Source organism: Protopterus annectens, chromosome 14.part0 (genome assembly GCF_019279795.1).
Source record: "Protopterus annectens isolate FY-2018-M chromosome 14.part0, PAN1.0, whole genome shotgun sequence".
Classification (NCBI taxonomy): Eukaryota; Metazoa; Chordata; order Ceratodontiformes; family Protopteridae; genus Protopterus; species Protopterus annectens.
In genome coordinates this window covers 742,651,774-742,679,018 of record NC_056748.1, presented here as the reverse complement: position 1 = coordinate 742,679,018, position 27,245 = coordinate 742,651,774, and the positions used below count along the sequence as shown (strand labels likewise).

At 40.1% G+C, this 27,245-nt stretch overlaps 1 protein-coding gene across 1 annotated transcript in view; it reads left to right on the top strand.

The window, feature by feature from the left end:
- The first annotated feature begins 15,501 nt into the window (after positions 1-15,501).
- The window catches only part of NDUFB8 (NADH:ubiquinone oxidoreductase subunit B8), an 88,990-nt gene continuing 77,246 nt past the window's right edge, over positions 15,502-27,245 (top strand). Inside the window, exons 1-2 of the mRNA XM_044056483.1 lie at positions 15,502-15,647; positions 24,519-24,645. Of these exons, the coding sequence (XP_043912418.1) occupies positions 15,557-15,647; positions 24,519-24,645 (218 nt within the window). The 5' untranslated portion in view covers positions 15,502-15,556. The remainder of the gene's footprint in view (positions 15,648-24,518; positions 24,646-27,245) is intronic.

Here is a 27,245-nt window from a genome sequence, read left to right as displayed (position 1 = left end):
ATCAACCCACATATTCGTAGAAGGATTTCCCTCAACTGTGCAGGCAGGGGAATATGGATAACCAGGAACTCTGTGGATTCACCAAAAGAGTGTTTGGAATGGATAAGGGTTAAGATTCAGAGTATGTTAAAGGGAGAGTGTCAAAAATGCAACTTTCAGAACACTTTATTTTTTTCACAGTAATGGATAGCTTACGTTGTATAGATTTAACCTATCATACTTTGCCTGGATGTTTCTGTATCATTTTTGTAGAATTTCACATTTTCAGCTTCTAGAGCGTCCCGCTCTCAGTTTTGACAGGTAGTACCACCCACAGTATGATGTCACTATACACACCCCTTTCCTGTCTTTGGTTCATTAAATATGACCCTGCTTCACCTTTCCAGTCTTGGTTTTATTCCCAGTGGAAATCAGAAACGACACTGCTTTGGTTCCCACAGGCACTGATCTCTGTCCATGAAGCTGTGAGCTTTACAAAAAATAAAATCACAGTTCTGAAATTAAAAAAAAATCTTAAATGCGTAAATATGGCAATGCATTTTCACTGCGCTTGTCTCCTTTCGATCATTTCCTTGCTGTACCCCGTAACTTCTTTGCAAAAGAGTCAGGCTGAAAATGAAGGTCAAAAGACCCAAGATCCTGAACAAATTTTAAACAAAAGGGTTCCCATGAATGAGCATTTTCTTTGAAACAATATGAAACGTTAATGGGGCATTGCTGTAACTGAAACTTCAGATCTCTGCCTCAGACTAAGTTCTTTGTCATAAGGTACACTTTTATCCTATTTTTGTGTTTGAATGATTTATGCTGCTGCAGTAAATATATTCATTAGTTATTGGGAATAACACCTGAAGATGTTTGAAGTACCATTGCAATACAGTTTTGACAATTTTTTTTTTATGTATACTATGTTTACTTTTTGCTATTTAGTTATTATTTCCTTTAGTTTTATAATATAATTGTGATCTTTAACTTTGACAGAGCAGTAATATGTTTGCATTGCATATCGGCATTTTGTTGTTTTTCTTTCGGCTTTTCCCGGTCAGGGGTCGCCACAGCAGAACGCCGGTCCACTAATGATTGGCAGTCGATTTTTATGGTGCCAAGGTACCAGCCCGACGCCCAACCTTCAACAAAGGCATGCCCATTCACGCATGTCTTTCGAATGCCAATTGACCACGGGGAGAACATGCAGACACCACACAAAAGGCACTCCAGCCGAGAATCAAATGGGAGAACCTCTTACTATGAGGTGACAACGCTACCACTGCACCACCATGGCTTTTTTCTTAAATGCCGGTATTTAAATGTGGTATTCCGTGCACGATTCTGGTTAGTGTTTGTTTGCCTTTTGGCTTTTCCCGGTTATGGAACTCCGGTCCGCTAATGATTGGCAGTAGATTTTTATGGTGCTGAGTTGCCAGCTCGACACCCAACCTTCAACGAAGGCATGCCCATTCATGCATGTCTTTCAGAATGCCACTCAACCGTGGGAAGGACATGCTGACTCCACACAGAAGGCACTCCCCACACTCCAGCCAAGAATCGAACAGAAGAACCTCTTGCTGTGAGTCAACAATGCTACCGCTGCACCACCGCGGATATAAATAGCTGAATTTTCAGTCCCGGTTGTGCAGTTTTTCCTAATGGTAGTTACAGCTGCTGTTTCCAATTTTAATAACTATTGTTAATAAGAGTTATTGATTTGCACACTAATTCCAACAGCTTTTTTTTTCTTTTTGAAGGGGAGGGTTGCTGTATACTTCATGCTGCAGTCAAAGTTCTGCAGGTTTCATGTTTTTCATGCATTACTCTTTGTTCAGTACATAGCAATATCTTAGCTCTCACCTTATCTCCAAACTCAAGAACAAATCCAGAAGTAATTAGGGAAAATAAGGGGCACTTTAAAACACTACTTACAGGTTGAGAAGTTGACAGTTAGAGAATGAGAATTAGCATGCATTTCCAGAAGTAAAAGAAGTCTATAACTTGACTTAAGTATAATCCACCTATTTTGCTCCAAACTCATATGTTTTAGGAGAAATTAGGAGGGACAGAAGAAAATTTTTAGCTAAACTCAGGGAAGTTTGAGAGATAAGGGCAGCAACATGTAGTTTACATGCCAGCTTATTCTGCGATGGTGTTCTATCCTGTTCCTGTTACATTCTACAGACAAAAGTAGGGAATGCTAGATTACTTTGTTTGTTTGTGACTTTCGGCTTTTCCCGGCTAATGATTGGCAGTTGATTTTTATGTACCGGCTTGCCACGCCTGATCCACAACCTTCAACGAAGGTACACCCATTTACGCATGTCTCCACGCAGAAGACACTCTAGCTGAGAATCGAACCGGACAGCGTCTTACTGTGAGGCGGAATGCTAGATTACTGTCTACTGAAAATAACTCCCTTACTTTTTTTATATGCTAAAATAAAATACCTGGCCGGTGATGAACTGAGAGCATTGCTACCACCACTGTTATGTGTCTGTTAGCTAGTGTTCACAGCCTGGTCCATGCTTTTGGTGTTTCTATAAACACACACACACATATCATATTTTTATTGTTTATTGCACTTGTATATTCATACATACAAATATATTTGGGTGCGCACACACACACACACACACACACACACACACACACACAATCACAGTTTTTATTAGTATCTTCTCATACCTGGAACATTGAACAGTGGCAGATTTAGGTCTCAGAACAGGGGTACTCCCCACACACCTTGATCACTTGCAAGAACAAAACAAAGGAGGAAGAAAAAAAAAATTTTTCTGTTGAAATTAGAAAAGGTACAGCCGAAGCAGTATACATTTAAAAGCATACCTTAATTTGGTGGTATATTTTCCAGTTCCAACTTACAGATTTTTTTTTTAATCATGTTGTGCATTACACGACACAATGGGAGAGACAATTGGAAGAGTCATTCAAGTAACTGTTTCATTGTCAGACCTTAAGTACTCTTTCAACTGAGTCCCCCATCATGACTGGGAAAGTACCTGTGAGGGACACCCAGCAGAGGAACTTTTTTGAAGGATCATTAGAAACAGAGTTGAGACACCTAAATAAATAAAAAATGTAAGGAGTAATGACTGCATTAAAAGCATTGCAGCTCCAACAGAGTTGCAACAGCTGTTGAGAGAATGAGTTTTTTTTTTCAACCATTGCCTCAACAATTTTAAATGTTGATTTAATATTAATTATACAATAAAGACTCATTACTATTCAAAAACTAGCACACTGATTGGACAGACCAAGCAGGGTGGCCTTTGTAAATCGAGCATATATCAACAGAAAAAGGTCCAGCCACTAAAGCATCATTGAGCGACCAGACATTCTATTGGTACATGGTTAGAGGACAGAACAAAATATGATAAAAATCAGATACATTCTGCAAAACTAAAGCGTTATAGATGTACCTGATTTTCCTTGTATTTCTGCACCGTCCGCTATGAAATCTCATCAGTATAAAAAGAAATATGACAAAAAAAAAAAAACAGCAGAGGATCTTGTTTCTTCATTGCTTCTCCTGCACCACACTGATGCAAGCGAAAGAGAGCAGAAGTCCCATATGCATGCACAGTACATCAGTAGACAAGGAAGAATGCAGAGGAACACTACAGCTCCTTTATAAAAAGGCATCATTTAAGAAAGGTAAACAATTTATTTCTTAAATAATGTAATCATATAATAGCAATAACCCATGCCTGTTTGTGGGTATATTGGGATTTACCTGTGGTCTACTTCACTTAACCACTTGAACTTCACCCGTGTGATCAAACCACACCAAGTGAGTAAATCCTGATATACCCACGCACAGTTGTGGGTTATTGTTTAATAAACAAGTGTCTAAATAAGACATATCAGTAATGTTAAATCGCTTCTGCAATTGTTTAGTGGTCGATTTACCAGGGAGTTACAGTAGCTTTAACCCCATTAAAAGTTTTAGCAGCCTGGCAGCTTACCTCTTAACTCTACTGCTTTTGCCAGCATGGAGACTGAATGGCAATTTTTAGTCTTGATATAGATTCAAGACTAAAAATTGGCATACAGAACTGCCAAATGTGGATTGCATACAAAAACCACAAGAGTGGTGGTCAATGGTTTACTGAAATAGCAAGCAGGGATGAATCTTAATTTTTTTACTTACCTGGCTTTTAGTTGTAGTTGCTGTTGTTAATCCTGTAAGGGTTAAATCAGATACTGCTGAAAGCAGTGGGCACTGGGATTGTCTGAAGATTAAATGAATGGCCCTGTAGTGCTAAATGAGTGCATAGTAATGTGTATTTTCTTGAATCAAGCTATGACCATATCTCTCAAATGTCCAGATTTGTGCAGATTTTGGCAAATCACTGAGGACTGAAATAACTAAATAATGACCCACATATGAGTTTCAAACCTTATATCATTCAAAAAATATGTGCTAACATAACATCTGTTATTCTACTAACATTCTAAGTTTGTAACAGCAATATTTAAAATATCTCCCTATTTTGGTCCTTTGTCCCTCCATTTTTTAGGCTTTGTTCAGATTTCTTCATCTAAGAAGTTGAGATGTATGGCTATAACTACTCTGTCTGTATAACAAATACATATTACTGTGACCATATTTATTATTATTTTTTTAATCTTGGCAGGGTCAAACCAGATACTTTAGTTATGCAGTGGATATTGAGGCTACTTGTGGATAAAGTGATTAGACTTGCAAAGTCAGATTTGTTATTTGCTGCAGTTCTGAGTTTGCAAGACTAATGAGCATTTGAATAAAGGAGGAATACAGGTTACATCCCCTGTTTATATGACCAGTGGGAAAATACATTACAGTAACCATTTTTCTTTCACTGTTTTTTATCCCGGTAAGATCAAACCAGATGCTCTAGACAGGTAATGGGTATGAAGGTTGACTTTGGATAAAATGATGAGCCTTGCTGAATGTCCTGATTTTTGCCTCATATTTTTGGTCTGTTTCTCATAAAATTGTGTTTTTCTGTCAAATTATTGGCAAGCCATTGAGGGCCGAAGTCAGAAAATGACAACAAACATTTGAGTTTCAGACTTCATACCCATTCAGAAAATTCATGCTAATGCAAAACAAGTTATTTTATCAACTTTCTAAGTCTGTAAGAGCAATATTTAAAATGTCCCTGTTTTGGGCCTTTGTCCCCCATTATTTATAGCTTTGTCCAGATTTCTTGTTCTAAGAAGTTGAAAGGTATGACTATCACTACAGTTTGCTGTTCTGTTTTTGGATTTACAAGACAAATATATATTACATGGTTTCTTAGGTGACTACTGTGCTAACAACCATGGTGGGGGGGGGGGGCTTTTTATGCCTAGCCATGCCTTCGAAATGGCAAGTTCTGCTACCCTAGTTATTTAAGGGGTCTATATTAGTTTGTCAAACTGTATCGTCATCAAATCGCTGTTGATCAAACATAATACAGGGGATGCTAAATTAATCGAATGTTCACCTCAACAAATTTTTTGCACAGGGAAACTAACTAGTTGTCCATCATCAGGAATTTGCCTTTTTCCCCACTGTAGTACAATCTCGGAATTGGTATATTTAGTTAGGGGGGTGTGGGTGGGTTTTAAATAATGCGGTTTGTGTGACAGTTGCTATGTTGGTCCACTAATTAGTTTCCCTGGGTAAAAACTTTGTTGTGGTGAATGTCCAATTAAGTTAGCTTTCGCTGTATTATGTTCTATTGAGAGTGATTCGATGAAGATACAGTTTGATGAACTAATATAGACCCTTTTAAGGGTATATGTAAGCTTGGGCATGGGTTGTAAAGCATTTACCAGCTGCTTCTGTCTATTAGAGACATAGGTGCTAGATCAGGAATAAATTTCTGATTTGACATGCAGTGGTCCACATCACACTTGATTGGGTAAGGTAAGATCTATGCTTCATGAGCATGGGAAGCCTGTTCCAGAGAAGAGCTAGTCTGTGAAACACATACCTGTCCCTCTAACATGTTCTACGTATGCTGCAAATGAGGTTTGGGTCCCTAGTTCAGGTAATTCTGATGGTATTTGTTTTGTGGATGTGCAACCAGTCCATCAGAAAAAGATCAGTGGATGCCTTGTAGACCAGAATAGATTGTCTGTCAGCAGTCTGTAGGAGACTGAGTACAGGCAGAGGGCTTTGAAGTGTTCCACATAGGGCATGTTGTTTATGCCCTGTATTCTTCCTCTTTCTGTGAGAAACCCATGTGGATGCTCCAGTTTTTCCATATGCTTGGTCAGATACATACCAAAGGAGATGTATTCAATGACTGGTATGATGAGGTCTGAGTAGAGCATAAAAATTGCATCCTTAGACCCAGATGCCATACTCTTGCTTAAAAGGTGTGCAAAATAGAATGATTTCCTTTCTACTGCAGACACATCATGGTCAAAGGCCAGGTTACTGTCTATATGCAGGCTCAAATTCCTCACCATTGGGTTTACTCTTAGGGGTGTATTATCAATGTGTTAGTCTGTAGGGGTAGCCATCTTCCCAAAGGATATTGTTATGTATTTCTCAGTAATGTGTTTTAGACTATGGCTCTGGCATCAGTTATTGGTCTGTATCAAGCCTTGTTGGAGGGTACTTATGTTTTTGGAGGATTCTGTGATTGTATCTAGTTTGTAACCATCTGCAGACATGTCTAGCCAGAGGCCCTTGATGTGCGCTTGTGTGTGTATGTATGTGTGTATGTATGTATCTATCAATATGTGGGTGAGTGAGTGCGTGAATATGTATGTATGTGTGCATGTGTATGTGGATATATATATATATATATATATATATATATATATATACACACACACACACACACACACATATATATGGGAGTGTTTGTGGGTGTGTCTGTATATATGTATGTACATACATATATAACTCTATGTGTATGTATATAAGTGTGTGTGTGTGTGTGTGTGTGTGTGTGTGTGTGTGTGTGCATGTGTGTGTAACTGTGCATGTATCTATATGGTCTTGGTCATAGGCGACTCCATAGAAAAACACACAGATGTCTCCATCAACAGGCTGGACAAGGAGAAGGTCACGGTCAGCTATGTGTCAGGTGCCGGGATCCATCAGATCACATATGCGGTCAAGTTTCTCAACAAGTACCGTTATGACTCTATTATAGTCCATGTTGGATTGAATTACTTGAAACATACCCCGCTGGACTATATGAAGAGAGACATTACTGAGCTGTCAGATTATGTGTTCCAGGCAGGTATGTCCCTAGCCCTAAGCAGCATTCTACCTTCACCCAAGATGATGCCTCAGTATAAACAAAGAATGATTGACTTAACAATTGGCTTAGCTTCTGGTGTCAATCCAGGGAAGTTCAGTTATCTGTCAGCCTGGGAAGATACGGTCGACAGGCCATGCTGTTTTGCCAAGGATGATCTTCACTTGTTGCCTCTTGGCTTTCAGTTATTGACTTGGCTTCCCCATACTGCCTATTTTTAGGGAATGTCATAACAACAAAATTCCCTATGTAACAAAATCCACTAGAGACAAACTCAAGGTTATGCTGCTTAATGCTAGTAGTCTAAATCGGAAACTGCACTCACTGGAAGCACTCCTTACCTGGGAAGATGCTGATGTCTGTGCAGTCACAGAGACATGGTTCAAGGCCACAGAAAGCACCCCAGCCATGCAAGGCTACAATGCCTTCCACAATTTCAGACCTCAAAATGAGCCTGAAAGAAGCAAAGGCAGAGGTGTATCCATCTTCAAGACAAATACACCTCAAGACTGGTCAAACTGTATGACTCCCTACCTAGAGGTACTCCAAGTCCAACTAACTGTAGGTAAAACCCCCTTCCATATCATTGTTAGCTATAGGTCCCCCACCATGCCCCACGGGAACCACTCTGCCTACCTGGACCTGCTTGAGTCACTCACTATACATCTGAACACCTTGGTCATGGGTGATTTCAAATATCCTTCCATCTGTTCGGAGTCATATATGAGCACAAATATGCTCCCACTAAGGTTCCTGGACTTTATTAATACAAATGCTCTGGAACAGATAGTCTTTACCCCTACAAGGGACTTGAATGTCCTAGACTTAGTACTCACCAACATAGGGGGTCTCTGCATTACCCCCTATCTGTTGCCCTCCCTGTTAAGGTCTGATAAAAAATGGAAATTATTGTCATGTGGCATGGAAGAAAGGATAGAGGTGGTGAAAATATTTGCAGTTTGTCAAATATAAGCAGTACCAACTTTTATATATGACCTGGGGAAGAAGTTTTGAGAGTGACTAAAGAAATAAGTAATAGGGTTCATATGGACATTTAAAAGCCCTAGAGTAAAATGGCAAAAAAATGATCTTGTCAATGGATGATGGAGAACTTTGTGAACCGCACCTACAGGAATAATTTAGAGCAGCACAGTTCAGACCAGTGTATTACTTCCAAAACTCAGGCAATACCTCAAAATGGAAGGGGATGATGCTAGGATAGAAACAGCATAATTGCAGGGAAGACAATCTGAATATATAGTCACAAGCACTAGTTAAAGATACAAAAGCAATCAGATCAGATCAACTTATAATAAAACAAATGAAGCTTTTTTTAAGGCCGAGGAATATCAGGCTTGTAAATACAAGGTGTTGCCTATTGGATTAGGGTAGCAACCCTTTGTGATTAATACCATGACAGCACAGGAATGGTGGGAAAGAGAATGTTTTTAACTGGAACCACATATGGGGTGAGGTGGGTAGACAAGAAGAATGTAATAGTTATATGAGACATTTCATTTCCAAATGTTGAAATATAGTGAAATATATGACATCCTTGCAAAGTATGAGGCAAAGATGAAAAGAAGGAGAGTAGAAAAAACAGAACTAATAAAGCTATTGAGAGAGGCCACAAACGAGGCAAGCAATAAGATATTAGTAAGTAGGATATGCGAGGAATTGATTAGAGATAAATAGGGCAGAAAACGGAGTCAAGCACAGACCTGGTGGGAAAATTACAGATGAGTCATGGTTAAATATTTGTAAGGTGCCTAGAGTGGATACAAGATCAAAGAAATCTAGAATATCTGCCTGAAAATACTTATGCAAGTAGACCAGAGAAATTACATAAAATGTTTCCTGAGGTTAATGTGATATACTGGAGGTTTGAAAGAAATCAAATAGGAGATTGGGTACATTCATTTTGGGGATATGGAAAATTAGGTGAATATAGAAGGTATTTGGGAAGGAATGTAGCATATCGCCTACTCCGAAGAGATCTCTGCTTAACATATAAAGCTATGTTGAACATGCTAAACCTAAAGAAATCCCAATCCCTACGAGCTATACACTCTAGGGACCTAAACCTTGTCACCACAATAAACAGGACATGCTGGAGGGATAGATTCCTGTCCCAGAGACTTCCTATACTCTGGAACAAGCTACCCATCTATATCAAGCAAAGTTCCTCTTTAGCACTCTTCAAGAAACATCTTGATGAGTGGATGGGAAATAGGAAATACACCCTGGGGTTCACTTCTGCAGCTCTGCTTGACAGGGGCACGGGAAATTAATTTTCTTGGGTGGCGTAAGCCAGGGAACCTTGTTGGCTAGGTTTACTTAGGCCCTTGGGCCGATAGCCTAGTATCTACCTATGAACCTATGATAAGCTTCCTTCTAGGATGGGGGTAGAAGACTTATGCTTGCATTGCATGTAAAAGCACTAACACTGATGATAGAAAAAAAGGGGAAAACAAAGAAGTGGAAAAAAAATCAGAAGCCAAATATTGGGGTGGCCAGGAGACTAGTGAAGAAATGAAAAACTTGGAGAAAAAAGTGGGTAAGTATAAATCCAGTAAACTGCACAAATATTGAGACCTTTGAGATGCAATGATGAATGTGTAAAGTATAGCAAGATGAGAAAAACTGATAGAGAAAGGAGAACTGAGCATGACAGGAAGTCTGGCTGACCATTAAAAGATAACATTACAAGATGTGAATCAGTCAATACTGTAAAGTGTGGTTGATAAGAAGTTGGAAATGAAAGCTTTTCTATACAAATAGGTTCTCAGTACAAGTAGGATGGACTCTGTGATACCAAAGGACATATCAAAAGATGCAAACAAAGGAAAGCTTTCATTTCAATGATTTAAAACAAGTATACTAAACCTTGTGACAAAAAGAAAAGGGTTGACACAATGGTTAAGATATTTACCTAACAGATACAAGGTACAGGGTTTGTTTCTCACCTTGTGGAAATTGATTAGGCTTAAAAGGCCTGCAAAGGCAGCAAACCTAATACTTACCTATAAACCTATTTATTATGATGCCCAACTTAAAAGTAAGGGCATAGCACCCATGTCCAAGGGAGTCATTGTGCCACTTTATTTGTCTCTTATGAGACCCATCATTGAATATAATGCCCCATTCAGCTACTACTTGACCAAACATATGCAAAACGTCCACAAACGTTCCTTACCAGGAGAATCCAGGGTATAAACACACAGTCCTATATGGCTTGCCTTAAAGCCCTATCTCTATATTCTGTCTCATACAGGTTACTGAGAGGGGATCTATGCCTGGCATACAAGGCATCCTCAGATCCAGCTCTGATGGACCTTTTGCATGTCCACAAAACAAACAGCATCAGAGCCACTAGATCCAAGGATTTAAACTTTGCTTGTGACTTAAATAAGACATGTTGGTGAGACAGATATGTGTCTCAGAGCATTCCCCATACTTTGGAAGAGGCTCCTAATCCATGTGAAGCAGAGCCCATCCCTAACTCTATTTAAGTGTAACCTTGACCAATGAATGGGAAATCTGAAATTTACCCCAGCTCTGCCCCAGTGTCTCTGATAGACAGATGCAGACTGTAATGACAAAACTAACATAACCCCCCCTCCTCATAATCTCTAGAAACTCCCTAAACAACATAGCCCTCCTAATAAAGGCCCATGATATATACAGGGACACAACTGGGTTGGATTGCAGGACTATGCTTATATAGGCCCTGGTGGTCATTAGCCTAGTATATAACTAAGAATCACTGAATCTATAAACAGTTATAATAATTTAGTACTTTTATGTTTCTGCTTTCTTATTTATTTAAGTTGTTCTGCAATCATACTTGCCTTATTTTTAATTAGGGTTTATATTTTTTTGTATTAGTAATCCTTATTACAGAGTTAAATATATATTAGCCATTCTTATTAGTGTGGCAAGATAGACAGCCAGTACAGGCATCCAAGACGTGTGTGTATGTATGTGTGTGTGTGTGTATATATATATATATATATATATATATACATATATATATATATATATATATACATATATATATATATACATATATATATATATATATATATATATATACATATATATATATATATATATATATATATATATATATATATATATATATATATATATATATATATATATATATATATATATATAAATAGGGTTGCCAGCTGTCCAGTTTTTGACCATACTGTCCGGTTTTCTGATAAATTGTCCGGTTACAAATTTCATTCAAAACCAGACATGTGAAGTCCGTGTTTTGTGTCACTACGTAGCTTTTTCTGGATTTACTTAGAGTGAGGTAGTAAAAACAAAATACATTTCCCAGTAATGCTTCACAACTGTTTCTGGTTGGTCTGGCGCTACTAATCTGTGACACTGTTTGGAAAGTGACTGTGATATGGGGAATTTGTATCACGGCGGGAGAAGTTAAACTACTACATATGAAAAGGAAATATTTGTCTTTATCTGTTTCTGTTTGTTATTCAAAGGTATGTTTTATGAAGAATAGACCTGGACAGTAAACTACCCATGGTGGTGGTGCTGCGGTAGCGTTGTCGCCTCACAGTAAGACACTATCTGGTTCGATTCTCATTTAGAGCGTCTTCTGTGTGGAGTCATGCGTGAATGGGCATACCTTCGTTGAAGGTTGTGCATCAGGGCTGGTAACTCGGCACGTAAAAATCAACTACCAATCATTAGCAGACCGGAGTTCCACTGTGGCGACCCCTAACCGGGAAAAGCCGAAAGACACAACAACAAAGATCAGGACAGTAAACTCTTACAAGGGTGAACAAAAGTTTGTATGTGTGAGTGTTTGTTAAAAACTGTAACACCTTTCTCACGCAGTTTATATGTTCTTGGGACGCGTTATTATCCCCTTTTTCCTAGTTCTGCCTTAGTGGAGTTGAGTTATTCCTTTTGCAGATTCATTGTCTTTGTAAAGCTTTTATATGCATGTGTTTTTTTTTTTTTTTTTTTTATTTGCATTCGTCAAGTTTGAAATAACTGTTCGCACTGATGATTTTTTTATATTAATGGTTGAGTTAAATGGACTATGGTAGCATTTTATTTTCCGCCTGTCCGCACTCCATAGCCACAGTACATATTTAATTTCCTCAGTTCTTAGGAATGCAGAGCCTGTCATGGTGGCTTATTAGTGATCGTTACGTTGGTATGTAGTCACTTAAAAAATTGTTCACTTAGCTCAATTAATGCTTGAATAATTATTGCCTTATCAAACAACTTGACTGTTTTCCTGGTACCATATTAATTGGTGATGGGAATAACAGGCTCTAAAATGATTCATATCTCTCTAATAGTCCTTTTGCTGAAGGGCATTGCTTGCGGGTCTTATTCTGAGAGTTTATTTTGATTAACCTGACCATGGGTTGTCGCACATTCTTCAATATCAAGAATGTTTGGTTTAGTGTACGAGCCCTACTTTTCTGGTAACTACTGAATTTTGTTAGCGTTCATGAGCAAGTTACTGTTCAGAATCGGGTATACTCAAACGAGCACCATACCCCTCAACTGTGATTGATTTTGAACTCAGCATTTTTGCTCTATCCCTCCTAATGCCTCCTGAAATGGTACATTTTGGACAAAGGTGGTGAATTACATTTAATAATGATAATGAGTGCAGTTACAGACTTCTTTAAGATCAGAACACATATTAATTAACTTGAAACATTGACAGAATAAGAGAATGTTAATAGTACTAATATTTTAAGTGTATATGATTATTTCTCGATGTGAATCTGATTCTGTTGAGATCTGTCCCTGACTGGTTGAGAGCTATGAGTACATCACTCCTTTAAAACTGTACAAACCTGAATTTTAACATCTCCTCTAGCTATACCTCAAGCACTCACTCACTGTAAATTTTTAGTGAGGGGTAATGTATCCAGTAGGCATGAGTCTGCAGGTATTTATTTTGCACATATTTGTGCACTTGTTCAAGGTAAATATATTGGGGTTACTTTGCATTTCTATGTTTGCATTGGTTAAATTAGATGATTCTGTAAATTAGTTGTCTTATTTTTTCAATCACCTGTATTATAATATGTTCATTGTGGCATTCAGAGGCATGTCAAGTAATTGGTACATGTAGCAGATATGTTTCTTTTATGTGACAGACACTGTGCTGAGGAATGTGCATTTGGTAAACAGTGGCAATGCTTTGACAACACTGCCCTAAGTCAGAGCCTCGAGACATAGATGTCTTCACTGCAGTGTGGAGCCTGCCAGATGTTGCACTCTTCTGACAGGGATTTAGAAAGATTGCGGGCCATATATCACAACCCCTTTTACCTGAATGTTCTACTTAACAGCCTGGGCATTTCGGTTGTCACACAAACGTAAAAATAAGAGTACATAAAATCTTTCGTGTTCAGTTCTAAGTATTTTTTCTTATTCCATGGTCAGGATCTACAGTAAAATATTAAAACTATCTTAGTGCAGGAACTGGCACCACAGTGATGCACTTCCAGGAATGTTGGCTGTTCATGTAGCTGTGATATATAAAAAAATATCGTTTTGCAATTGGCACAGAGGATTAAGGCTGTGAACGTTAGCTCTTGTGGTACAGATTTTGATTATTTTAGCCCTCATTTGCTTCCTGTATTCCTTGAACAAGTCACTTAACCAGGCATTCCTCCCTGGTTGCCCCTGAAAAAGAATGTACATCAGGCCTAACTGGTTAATAAAAAGACTGTGGTGGCATTATTTTACTGAAGCTAGGCATGTTAAAAGTGGTACTTTAAATAAACGAATATTGAAAAGATCTCTTATTTAATGTGAGTCAAGGAACTATTAGATCCAAGGATTTAAATTTTGCTTGTGACATAAATAGGCCATGTTGATGAGACACAAATGTGTCTCAGAGGGTCCCCATGCACTGGAACAAGCCTCCCATCCATGTGAAGCAGAGTCCATCCCTAGCCCCTATTTAAGCATAACTTTGACCAATAGGTAGGTAATTGGAAATCAACCCTGTTGCCACCTGTTTTTTTCTGGACTATCCATAATAAAAAATATCAAATCAATTCTCTGGTAGTCAGGAAAACACTGTTGTACAAACTCCAGTATTCTGTTTCACAAAAGGAAACAGACTATCTGTGTTTGTTAAACTGGCTGATTTACTATGCTTTTTTACAGAAAAGCATAATAAATCGGCTGAAAGCAGGCATTCGGAACAGAAAAAGAAGGCCTTCCCATCAGCTGATGTCATGGTGATGTCACAAAATGAGTGGAGCATGGATGGAAGAGGGCGTGGGAATGGGTGGAGTTATGGGTGATGAGAGAGGCATAACCTTAATCTGGTTTTAGCCCCAAAGAAAGCTGGCAACCCTATGTTTTATATATATATACATATATATATATATATATGTGTGTGTGTGTGTGTACATGCCTATACACATATATATGCATACATGCTATGCACGCACACACATGTATTTATATGTGTGTGTATATATACATATATATATATATGTTCTTCTTTCGGCTTTTCCCGGTTAAGGGTCGTGTGTGTGTGTGTGTGTGTGTATATATATATATATATAAATAAAACTGTATGCTGAGCACATAGTTACTTTAATGTGTTCCAACCTCTAAGCGCAAGAAATCTAGCTAATGGAGAAACAAAGGACCAAAATCAGGAACAGATTTTAAATATTTGACAACTCGACACCGTAAAACTCCATTGCCAATCATGAGCGGACAGGTGATCCGCTGTGGCGACCCCTAACCGGGAAAAGCCGAAAGAAGAAGAATTCTTACAAACTTAGAAAGTTGCTAGAAAAAAAGGTGTTGCATTAGTATGTATTTTCTGAAGGCTATGAAGTCTGAAAATAAAATGTACGTCAGTATTTAGTAACTTCAATCCACAATGATTTCCAAGAAAACCACACTTATTATGAAAGAGAGACTGAAAATACAAAGCAAAAATGTGGACAGTTGAGCGTTATTGTTATCCCTATAAAATATATTGCATGCACATTTCCAAACGTAAATACATCGCGAATACAATTTTACGGTAAAACGATTTACTTCAAAAGATCAGCATCGCCTAACGTAACGTACCGGTAGTAATACCTGGCACATCTAAACTTTACGGTGGGTAAATACAAGACGTAATTGTAGTGATTCATTCACGTGCTCAATGTACATTTTTTGTTTTCATGAGGAAGTGTTTTGACCCAGTTAGGCTACTGTAGTTTTCTTAACTTTGCGCTTGCGTTAGAGGTAACAATTTTAGTACAGGAGAGGGAAACATGGCTGCAAAAAGTGTTTTATGGATTCGTTCATTAGGGGAGCGGGTTGTTAGGACTGCACCACTTTCTCTCGCTCAGTCTTCTAGAGCGGGTGAGCAATCTACTTGATGGTTGTGAAAGTAAAGTTTAGTGTGTGAACTGGAATAGTTCAGTCTCACTTTTTGGAATAGATATGGGTAACCTTTGGTATCCTTTAGCAAGGAGAGGACACCTTTGAGCGATGTCCAACATAGTACAAGATTATAGTAATGGTAATATCAACCACGGTGAAGTAGATGTTCACGCGTATGTCTTCTGCTCAGGAAAGTACATTTTCTTTGGAGCATGCTTCTGTTATGGTATGTTTCAGTAGGTTGTTTCAGCAAGTGCTTCGGTAAATAGGTGCAGCGGAAATTTCGACAGAAGGGGTGATATGCTTGCTTACTTAATAACTTTTCTTGATTTTTCTAGTCGGGAGGTTGATAGATGAAAGTGAACCTGCATTTATTAACGCTGTAGAAGCAACATTTGAAAATGTTGAAACAAAATGCGAGTATCAGTCGTATCTGATATCTCTCAACCTTTTAAAGCAAGAAATCTAGACAAAGCCATCAATAATTTTTTTTTTGGGGGGGGGGGCCCAAATAGGGACGCTTTTTAAATGTTGCTCTTTCAAACTTAGAACATTGTTAGAATAACAGGTTTTGTATTAACCTGAATTTGTTAGAATAACAGGCTTTGTATTGACCTGAATTTTATGAAGGGTATGAAGTCTGAAACTCAAATGTCTGTCATTATTTACTGACTTCAGCCCTCTAATTTGCCAGGAAACTATAGTTGTGTGAGAACCCGACCAAGATAGTTGATCATGGGAAGTTACTAGGCTATTGGACCTGAGGCCCTTACAAGTCTAACCACGAATTTAGCCCATGTTCCAACAAGTCAGCACCCTATGCCACTTTAGCATTTTCTGTTCCCCATCCAGTTATCCAGGTTATGCTTAAAAAAGGTTAATGAGGTACTCTGCTTGGTGTGGAGAGGGAGTCTATTCCACAAAAGGGGGAGTCTCGTGGATACAAGTATGTCCTGACAACAAGTCTTATTGATGTCACACACCAGGTTGAGGGTGCGTGTGCAGGTTACTGGAGTGGAGCTTGAGTTTCGGTAATGTGGCAGTCCCATCAGGGTGGGGTCTGAGATTGCTTTGTATGCCAGACAGAGGTCACCTCTGAGGAGTATGTAGGAGTCTGAGTAGAGGGACAGGGTGTATCTGTGTAGGGTAGATGTTTGAGGCCCTGGATTCTCTAAGTTAGGCACCTTTGTGGTCTCTCCAGCTGCTGCATGTGCTTTGTGAGGTACATGCCATAAGGGGCATTGTACTCACTAATGGGCCTTATAAGGGAAGACTACAGAGATGTTATGACCACCTTGCCCTGGATGAGATACCCTTACAAATGAGGTGGGCCATGTAGAAAGCTTTCCGCACAACAGAGACAGTATGGTGCTCAAAAGTCAGTTTTCCATCAGCCTTGGTGCCCAAGTTCCTCATGACTGATTGCTTGCTTAGGACCTTATTATTAATGTGATAATTTGTGGGGACATCACTCTCCCCAAAGGGAACAATGATGCATTTTTTGGCATTCAGTTTGAGGCCATGTTTCTGGCATCAGTCATTTGTTTGGGTGAGACCCTCTTGGAGGATGTCAGCACCCAGATTGCAGTCCTCTACAAACTTGGTCAGTCATATCGAACTGGTTTTGGCCTACACCTCAGAAAAGCATATCCCAAACAGCAGAGGCCCCAAGACCGATCCCTGGGGTACACCGCTTGTTGTGGGTCTACTGCTTGAGGTGGCTTCCCCTGTTTTGACTAGGTAGGTTCTATCAGTGAACCAGTTTGCTACCCGTCTGGTAACATATGGATTGATGCCTAGTTGAGAGAGTTTATCTGTTATACCTGAGTGGGGAATATTATCAAAGGCTTTGGCCAGGTCATGGTAGGTGGTGTGCACCGTCTTCCCCTTGTCCATGGCCTTGATGACTGTCTCAAAAGAAGCCGACCAAATGTAACAGGCATGACCTTCCCTTGACGAAACCAAACTGTCTGGGATCGAGTATCTGGAGGTTGCCAATGTCCTTGTTAATGAGGTCCATTATAATCCGCTCCATGACCTTGCAGATCAGTTAGGCTGATGGGTCTGTAACTTTCTGGATCTGTGGATGCTCCACCTTTGTGCAGAGGGATGACAGTGGCTGTCCTCCACTTGGCTGGGTCAGAGCCAGTACTCGGGCTTTGGTTGAATAGGATGCCTAATGGTGCTGCAGCCTCCTGCCTGAGTTCATTTAGGATGCAGCCTGGAATGTTATCTGGTCTCATGGAGGCTGTATTTTTTGCCTGTGAGACGGCAGTGATGACCTGCTTCCTAGAGGTAAGTAGAGGAGGGTAGGTACTGGAGATGTCCTGTGTTACTGATGTGGGTACAGATGAGTGAAGTTTTCACTGAACCTGTCTGCCACCAGGTTGGCCATATCTACAGCATTTATGTATGCGGTGTCCTTGACCACCAGTTCTGAGCAGATCTGGGTGCTTCCCTTGAGATTGTGGACCTATGTGAATAAAGCCTTATGATTGTCTTTAGTAGATGTGGCCAATTTGGATTTGATGTTTGCTTTGGAGGATTTCACTAGTGCTCTTATATGCTTGTTCAAGCTAAGGAGATGGTGCTTCCAATTAGGCAGCTACTCCTTCCTGATCTTGGACAGCAATTTTATTTTCCTTTTATTATAGAGTTTATTTATTGCAGATGTCCACCAGACAGGTTTACTCTTCCTTGAGTAGGAGGATGTTGTCCTGTCGGGTATTCCTGATTCCATGCAGCTATATAAATGCTCATGTAGTACATTGGTATAGGTTTTGACATATGTGCCAGTTCTGTCGAGGGGGAGGGGCTGTGAAGCTGGTGACTTCATAAGTGACCACTTTGTGGTTAGATCTTTACCAGGAGTGATGACAGTGTAGGGCTGCTGCAGTGGTTACTCATGTTGGTTAATATCAAGTCAAAGATATTTTCCTCTTGTGGGGGTGTCGACCAACTGGTCCAAAGCATTTGCATTGACAAAATCAAGAAATCTCTGGGCATTTGCGTTTTGGCATGAGTATTTCTTCTAGTCTATGGATAGTTAAAGTTGCCCAGGATCAGGGTAAAGGGTTGAATCTTGATAGATTCGAAGAGGTCCAGATAGGTGGAGTGGGCATCTTGAGTCAAAGTTGGAGGCCTATAGCTAGCTGTAATTTGAATAGGGGTCTTGTCAATTGTTAACTGCACCTGGAGTGTTTCCTGTGCATCATACTGTTTGACCAGCCTGGAGGTGTGTATGTCTTTTATATATTGCAACCCCATCTCCTTTTGCTTTGCTGTCCACAGTTTGGAGTCTGAATATATTATAGGACGAGTAACTTGGTATGGCCAGGGTGTTCTCTACAGCTTTGAACTAGGTTTCTGACTGCACAAATGTCAACATCTTCCAGAGTTAACAGTGTTTGAGTGCAGTTTCATGTTTAGACTCGTAGAATTTAGCGGCATGACCATTAGTGTACATTTTGATGAAAGTTTCATCTTGGTAGTTTTGACCTCATGGCATTGCCTAAAAAAAGGCACTATGGGGGATACAAGAGCATTTGCCAGGAGCCTGAAGCCCAAGGGAAACAGATGCAGGGCATCTCTGGCAAAGCATCATGGTTTGACAGCCATGTCATCTCAGGCTGTCGGGTACTGGATCCCCTTGGAATGACAGCTGAAACTAAGCCAATTGTTAATCATTTATTTTCTGTTTGTATTGAGGCATAATTCTGGGTGATGGTAAAATGCTGCTTAAGGCTAGGAACATGCCTGCCTGGGATACATTCAGCGAGCTCGGTCATGTCTCTCTTCATATTGTCCAGGGAGGTACATCTCACGTCATTCATGTCAGCATGGACTATGACAGAGTCAAAACAGTAACTGTTGAGAGACTTGAGTGCATGGGTGATATGGTGGATTCTAGCACCCGACAAACAACTAACCTTGACTTTCTCCTTATCTAGCCTGGTGAGGGGCATGTCTGTCTCTCTCACAATGGACTCTCCTATGATTAATATGTTGGGTTTATGTTTAGGCCGTAGTGGCTGTGAGATATAGGTGTGTGGACTATGTGTAGTGTGATGAATTGTGGAGTTCGGGTGTGTTTTTGCCTTGGAGGTCTCTTTTGTTTGAGTATGTTTTTGTTGAGGACCTCTGCATATCTGGGGGTGTGTTGTTTAGGTGTGCGTGGTGTTCGTGTTGACAGCCTTCTCGGTGCCAGGTATACTAGTTTGTGGGGAGGACAGCAATGACACTAGGTGCTTGATGTAATTGCATCTCTCACAAGTTTTGTTCCTAGGTGGTAGTAGTAGAGGGTTGTCCGTGTACATGAGGCAGTTGCTACACTTGTCTCAGGATGCCCATATCAACCAGACTGGCAGGAGAACACGTAGGAAATTATCCATCCATATTTGTCAGAAACTGAGGGAGAGAGCTAAGATGGTAAAGGGTGGCAGGTCTAAGAGTAGTACTACTAGGTGATCACAGAAGTGCTACTAAGGGAGAATTTGTAGCTGGAATACCTCAAAAAGGGTTAAAAAACACGCAGCTGAAGCTCTAGATGCAGCAAACCTGTATCTAGACGACTTCTTTCGGCTTTTCCCGTTTAGGGGTCGCCCCAGCGGATCACCTGTCCGCTCATGATTGGCAGTGGAGTTTTACAGTGTAGAGCTGCCAGCCCGGCGCCCAACCTTCCACGGAAGGCACACACATGCACACACTCACACCTAGGGCCAATTTGGAGTGTCCAATCCACCTACAGCCTGTCTGTGGGAGGAAACCGGAGCACCCAGAGAAAACCCACGCGACCACAGGGAGGACATGCAGACTCCGCACAGAAGGCACCCCAGCCGAGGATCGAACCGGAGAACCTCTTGCTGTGAGGCGACAATGCTAGCCACTGCACCACCGTGGCCGCCCATGCACCACCGTGGCAAACCTGTATCTAGACTATGCTACTTAATTTAAGGTTAAGAACACAGTAAAAAACTAAAAGTGCAGATTAACCACTTAGTCAAAAGAACAGAACTTGCAATATGAAAAAATACAGTTAAATAGTAACAAAATGCATTTAAACAGTAATGAATTGCAGTAGTTGGCAATAAAATATAGCTTATTAGTAAATTGCTTTAAAACAGTAGCTCACAATCACAACAGTAAAAGACAGCTCAAATAAAGCAGCAATTAGAAGCTGAAGGGGTGAGCCTTCACAACTTGTCTCATTGTACACAGTAGAATGAGCCGATGTAATGGGACTGGGAGGAGTGTCTAACATCAAATTTTTACTAGAGGCAGGCAACTCAAAGCCACCAAGCTTTAATACCACAACAGCAGCTGGGCAGGTGGGTGGCATACACAACATCAGAACAGAGGTAAGGATTGAATTCACCAAGTCTAAAATAACAGTTTAAACAGATTTGCAGCAAATGTTTTTAGTAAAACAGAAGTGCAGAAAACAGTTGAAAATAAGCACTTATCTCTTTCCAGTCTCACAGTACAGCAATAGCAGGCCTATTTTACTGCAGCTGTGAGTAAACAAGTACAAACTGGTTTAAAAACTGGCTATTTAAGGCAGAGAAACAAAAAAACAGCCAAATTATCCAGTTTAAAAAAAAAAAAAAAAAAAAAAAAGAAAACACAGCCTTGCAGTAATGCCTCTAGCTAGATTAGGCAAGACTAATTCCCCTTTTCACGAAGAAACAGCTAGGCCTCTCTAGACAAAAGATTTCACTACAAGCTCCAAAGGTCACAAACAGTAATAGCTATTCATCTCTGTGCTAGAGTTTTTCAAGTATGGCTACAAGTAAAAAGAACAGACAAATAAAAAGGAAACTGATCAGAACAGAGGTAAGGATTGCTGAGAGGTATGGTGTTGGGTTGATATGGTATAGCGGAATAAAACATGGGCAGCTCTGCTTTCTTCATATCTGCAGTGTGAGAAGTGCAAATGTGGGAGTATATAGGAGTTTTAATGGAGGAAGGGGGATTGTAGAGGAGGCACTGCACAAGGAGGCGTCCTGGAAGGCAGTAAAGATATTGGCTGAAGGTGTTCACAGTAACTGCCATGAAGGGGAACTAAAACCGCTGTGTCCAGATTTAAGGAGGAAGGGTTGGCCAGGTTGATGAAGGATGAGAGAATGATTGTAAGATACAGGAAAGGCAGAGGCTTTGATACTTTTGCACAGTGTTCACAGTGAAAAGCAGATGGAGGGTGTGATGCTGGATTCTGGGAGTAAGCTTAGTATGACAAGTGCAGAGAGTGGGCACCAGGATAGTGAAAGGAGAGGGAAGTGATATCATAAAAGATAGATATGTATGGGGCCTAGATTTGCTGCTTCTGTGTGTCCTCTGTCAGACTATCTGATTAAGATTTGCAGTAGATTATTCACCATTGCAGAAGTGCCTGAGGCCCGGAAGATGACTAGAGAGAAACCTTTGTATAAATATGAGGTGAAACTGGAAACAGTCTAGAGAAATGCAGAGTTTTTAGCCTAACATCGGTGACAGGGCTATACCAGTTATGGCTTGTTAGGTGGGATGGTGCCTCCTGAGGTGTTTGTTGCATTTTGACTGGACCACCAGAAGTGTAGTGATGTTCCTAACTTCAGCAAATGGAATGGTGGGGTTTATCCTCGGCAGAAGACGTAGAGAAGTAATACTTCTAAGTATGAGGCTCTGCACTTCTGGAGGACATGCAGAGAGATGACCGTTAGGTTGCTGAAAGGAATCCAGAGGAAAACCAACTAGAAGGATGTATGAAGTACAGGGGGAAAAGAAGATGACCGAAGAGTAAAGCAGCTAGAACTAGTCTCCCAAGAGACCAGAAAGGTGCTTTTTGATGTTCTGAGGACTGTAATTGCAATCCCATTAATAGCTAAACTACAACTGTAAATGTGGGGGATTTTACTCGGTCTGAGATTTTGGTATCTTGGAGTATTCTTCCTATTCCAAGGTGTAATGACATTGGAGTTGGGATGGCCGAGGTGGTGCAGCAGTTAGTGTCGTCACCTCCCAGCAAGAGGTTCTCCCGTTCGATTCTCGGTTGGAGCGCCTTCTGTGTGGAGTCTGCATGTCCTCCCCGCATGACAAATGACGGTAAAGACATGCAGGTAGGTGCGAGTGTGAATGGGCGTGCCTTCTTTGAAGGCTGGGCTGGCAACTCGGCACCATAAAAATCCACTGCCAAGCATGAGCGGACTGGAGTTCCGCTGTGGCGACCCCTAACCGGGAAAAGCCAAAAGACTTTAATGACATTGGAGTTGGTGCATATAAGTTGCATAGGTGTGGGGAAGGTACTCCCTATGTTGTGTGTGCATGATGGTGAAGATCCACTTGCAGAAGTTTAGTTTCAGCATTCACTGTATTTCTTTTGATGTGAGTTGTCGAACTTTTAGTTATGGGTCTTGCACTTCTGAAGGCGAGCCAGTCAGAAGATGAGATGCTGGTGCAAACTGTCATGTTTGTGAGCTGTTTAGATTACTCTGAATAGGATGGTTGCAGTGAGGAAGGGGCATACTCTTGTGGGGGTTTTTTTTTGTTTTTGTTTTAAGAGAACAGCTGCTCCTTAGTTTTGTCTATCACAAAATGTTTGGGTTTTTTTTGACGCAGAGAGATATTTAATTTAGAATTACAGGTCTTATGCTTCTTATGCAGAGCTATTTAGAAGAGATGATGTTAACATAATGTGGGTTTACAGTAGACTTATCTTACCTGCCACTTACCTGTCATATAAGTAGGACCTGCTGGGAAGACTGGTATTTGTCCCAGAGACTCTCCTTTCTCTGGAACAGACTCCCCATCCATGTGAAGAAGAGTTAGTCCCTAACTCAGTCCAAGTGTAACTTGGACAACTGGATGGGAAACTGGAAATTCATCCCTGATTTGGTACTTATGTCTCTGATGGGCACAGATAGCCTCTAAACAGTTCATCTCCCAGGCTCCTGCTTCTAAATGCTTCATCTCCAAACCCCATGTTTGCACAATCAGTGGCATCAGGACTTGTCAGAGATTTGGGATGCATGGCTAGGCTTAAAAAGGCTCCAGTGGTTGTTAGCCTAGAATATACCTATGAATGTATGTCTGTAAGATGTTTAAGATCCTGCTGAACAGGAAGTTTGGAGTGAATGGGGGGGGGGGGGCTCATTGGCTTGTGTTCATCAGCTAATTTCTAGACTAAATATCCACAAAAAGGTTTGTGAACTCATGGAAATGATAGCTAGAATGAGAGATGGAGAAACTTTCAATAGGGTATGGGATCGGTTGTAAAAAAAAAGGGTGTAAGGTAAGGGGAGAATATCAGGGAGGTTGAATGTTAAATGCACTTAAAATATATGGTTAGTTTAATTGTCACCTTATGATGACAGACAAATGTAATATAATCTGTCTCCATCAGGCCTTTCTCATTTTGTTACAAGAAAAAAAACTTGAAAGTGGACATCAATTTAGTGTGCAGGTTGGAACAGAATACTATGTTAAGCTAATGTTTGCACAGATTAGAAGTTTTGAATCTATTTGTTTAAAACTGTAATGGGATTAAGTTTTACATTAAGTATAGATTTCTACTGAATTATGTTAATTTGTTTGTAGTAACATTTTTAACTGCCTTTGGCTTAGATTGTGACTGAAGAGTCCTTGAAGCAGCCCCCTACCAAGTTAACAAATGTCAGATAAGTAACTGAACATAAATGACTTCATCTGTTTGCATTTAAGCCATGAGTATTGTTTACTGGTGTGATGGCTCATGTTACTTCTTCAGAACTGAAGACATTAGCCTTTTTTCTTAATCTTTTTGTCATTTCCTTTGGTTCACATTGATTTTTGTTACGTAATCATTGTTTTCTTGTTAACCTGCTTTGTGATTAATAGCGTCAGGAGTGTCTAAAGACACGCTTCCTGGTCCTTACCCAAAAACCCCAGAAGAGCGAGCAGCTGCTGCAAAGAAGTATAACATGAGAGTAGAAGATTATGAACCATATCCTGATGATGGCATGGGGTAAGTGTATAGTGCATCCGGATTCTGTGTTGTACTGTAATTGAAAGAATTCTTAATAGAGTTACTTATTTATTGGCTCATGTAACATTTTTGTGCTTATCAAGCCCTGTCTTCAATTGACCCGTTCATTCCCTTATTTTTTCCCCAGCGTCTAGATTTCAGGGATGGAAGGCAAGAATCTAGGGTTGCAGGCTGTCATCCTGGGAGACTGTTTTGTTTTGCTCCTGACCCCTTCCCCGTTCAGCTGCCCATTACACTAATCTCCATTCGGGTGCATGCTTTGACATGCAAGCTTTGGCTGCCTATTCTCGGTCTGTCTGGATTCTGCCATCATACCAGCATGTTTGCATGAAATGTGTGGTTGCAGCCTGACCTGTAAGAGCCACTCCTCCTGTGGGATGTGTACACCCATGTGTCAAATATTACAGGTCGTAATTCCTTCTTGAGGATTGGTGAGACATCAGCCACGACTGCCCTAATAGTTGGTGCGTTACAACTGGACAAGGTTTCAGCTTGTCATTTTATAGTGATGTTTAACTCACCATTCACATTTGGACATTTCAGCTATTCTAACTATTAGAACTTGCATGGAATTGGTTCTGGATAATGTTTTGATCTTTGAAAATCAGGTTTTTAAACATGTGAAAGGTGTGACAATGGGTGCAAGTTCCGCCCTTGCCTTTGCTAACATTGTTTTAGCTCAGTGGGAAGATTTGTCTGTTCTAAACTCTAGTTTGGTGGATGTTGGGTTTTGTATGGTAGTTACCTGGATGACGTTGTCCTGATTTGGAAAGATAGTGAAGTAAAGTTGATGAATTCCTTAATAATTTGAATTCCACCACTTCTTTCTTGAATTTTACTATGACAGTTGATGAGCACCAGGTGAACTATCTTGATGTTACTATTAGAAAGAGTTATGATAATAGTACTTTTTCTTCACTTCTTTAAGCCACAGTGGTGCAGCGGTAGCGTTGTCGCCTCACAGCAAGAGGTTCTCCCGTTCGATTCTTGGCTGAAGCGCCTTCTGTGTGGAGTCTGCATGTCCTCCCCGCGGTCGAGTGACGTTCGAAAGACATGCATGAATGGGCGTGCCTTCGTTGAAGGTTGGGTTGGCACCTCGGCACCATAAAAATCGACTGCCAGTCATTAGCAGACCGGAGTTTTGCTGTGGCGACCCCTAACCGGGAAAAGCCGAAAGAAAAACAACAACAACTTTTTCTTTACTTCTTTATGGAAAACCAACATACGCTAATTTGCTGCACTACAATAGTTGGCATCCCGTTCATCAGAAAAAGACCTTGGTAAAAGGGAAGCATGTCAGGTTGGTAGGAATGATGTTTCATCATGCTACATTTGAGGAGGAATGTTTTAAACTGTCCCAGATGTTTACTAGGAGGGGTTACCCTGAGAAATTTGTGCAGGATATTATGAATGAACTAAAGGGTAAAAGGAATACGGGACATTTTCGACCTCTTGGGGCTCAGATTTTGATAGGGGCATTTTCGACCTCTTGGGCCTCAGATTTCATTCTCAGGAGGCAAATTCCCAATCTGGCGAGGGCCGTTTTCATCGAGCCTTAGTTTTACCTTGCAATACGCACTTTTTGATATCAGAAACATTGTTTTGAAAAATTGGCATATCTTTAACCTTGGTCATGACAGTCGGGTTTTGTTTGGCGAGAAACCCAGTGTAGTACACAAAAAGGACGTGAGTTTTAAAGTAGTACTTGAAAGATCTATTATTAATAAAACAGTAAGGGCTGGAACAATAAAATGTGGACATTGTATACAATGTAAGTATATTTTAGAACAGGATGCAGAATTTATTAAAAGCTTTGGTCATATTAAACTCAGTTTTAAATATTATTGTCACACCAAGGGAGTGATTTATGTGGTACTCTGCCAAGCATGTGATGGGTCTATATTGGAAAAACAAAAAGGGGCCTTAAGCAGAAGATTTGCCAACATACTTGTGATATTAACAACAAGGTTGATAGTAATGCTCTGGATAAACATATCCAGAATCCTCCACAACATTTATTTAAATTTTTTGTGCTCGACCATGTTGATTTAGGATGTAGGGTTGGTCCCACCGATGACTTTGTAGAATGTTTGGAATGTAAATGTCAGATTAAAACAATGCCACAGAACTACCAGGGCTTAATGATCAAATCAGCTTAAGTGCAATAATTGAAGGCTGCTTTTTTTCTGTAATGTTGGTTTAGTTTTGTCTTGGGTCCTGTTTATATTTACATGTATTTTTAAAAAGTTAATCTTTTTTGGATTTGTTTTTTATGATGGATGTTGAATATCAATATTTCTTGGTTTTTGAAGTTTTACTTTATTATCTAAGTTCATTTACATAATTGTGATTGATTGGGGGGGAAGGGGCTGAGTGTATTTAATGACCATGATGACTTGTTTTTGTATTCTGAAGAAGTCCACATTACTGGGACAAAAGCACTCAATAAATTGGCATAATTTTGGTTGGTGTTCCTTTTAATGTCTGTCAGTTTCTCTTATTTTTTACTGTATTAAATTAAGGTTTTCCACTGCTTTGACAAGAAGTATAAAAAGCAGAGTTGAGAAAATGTATTTATT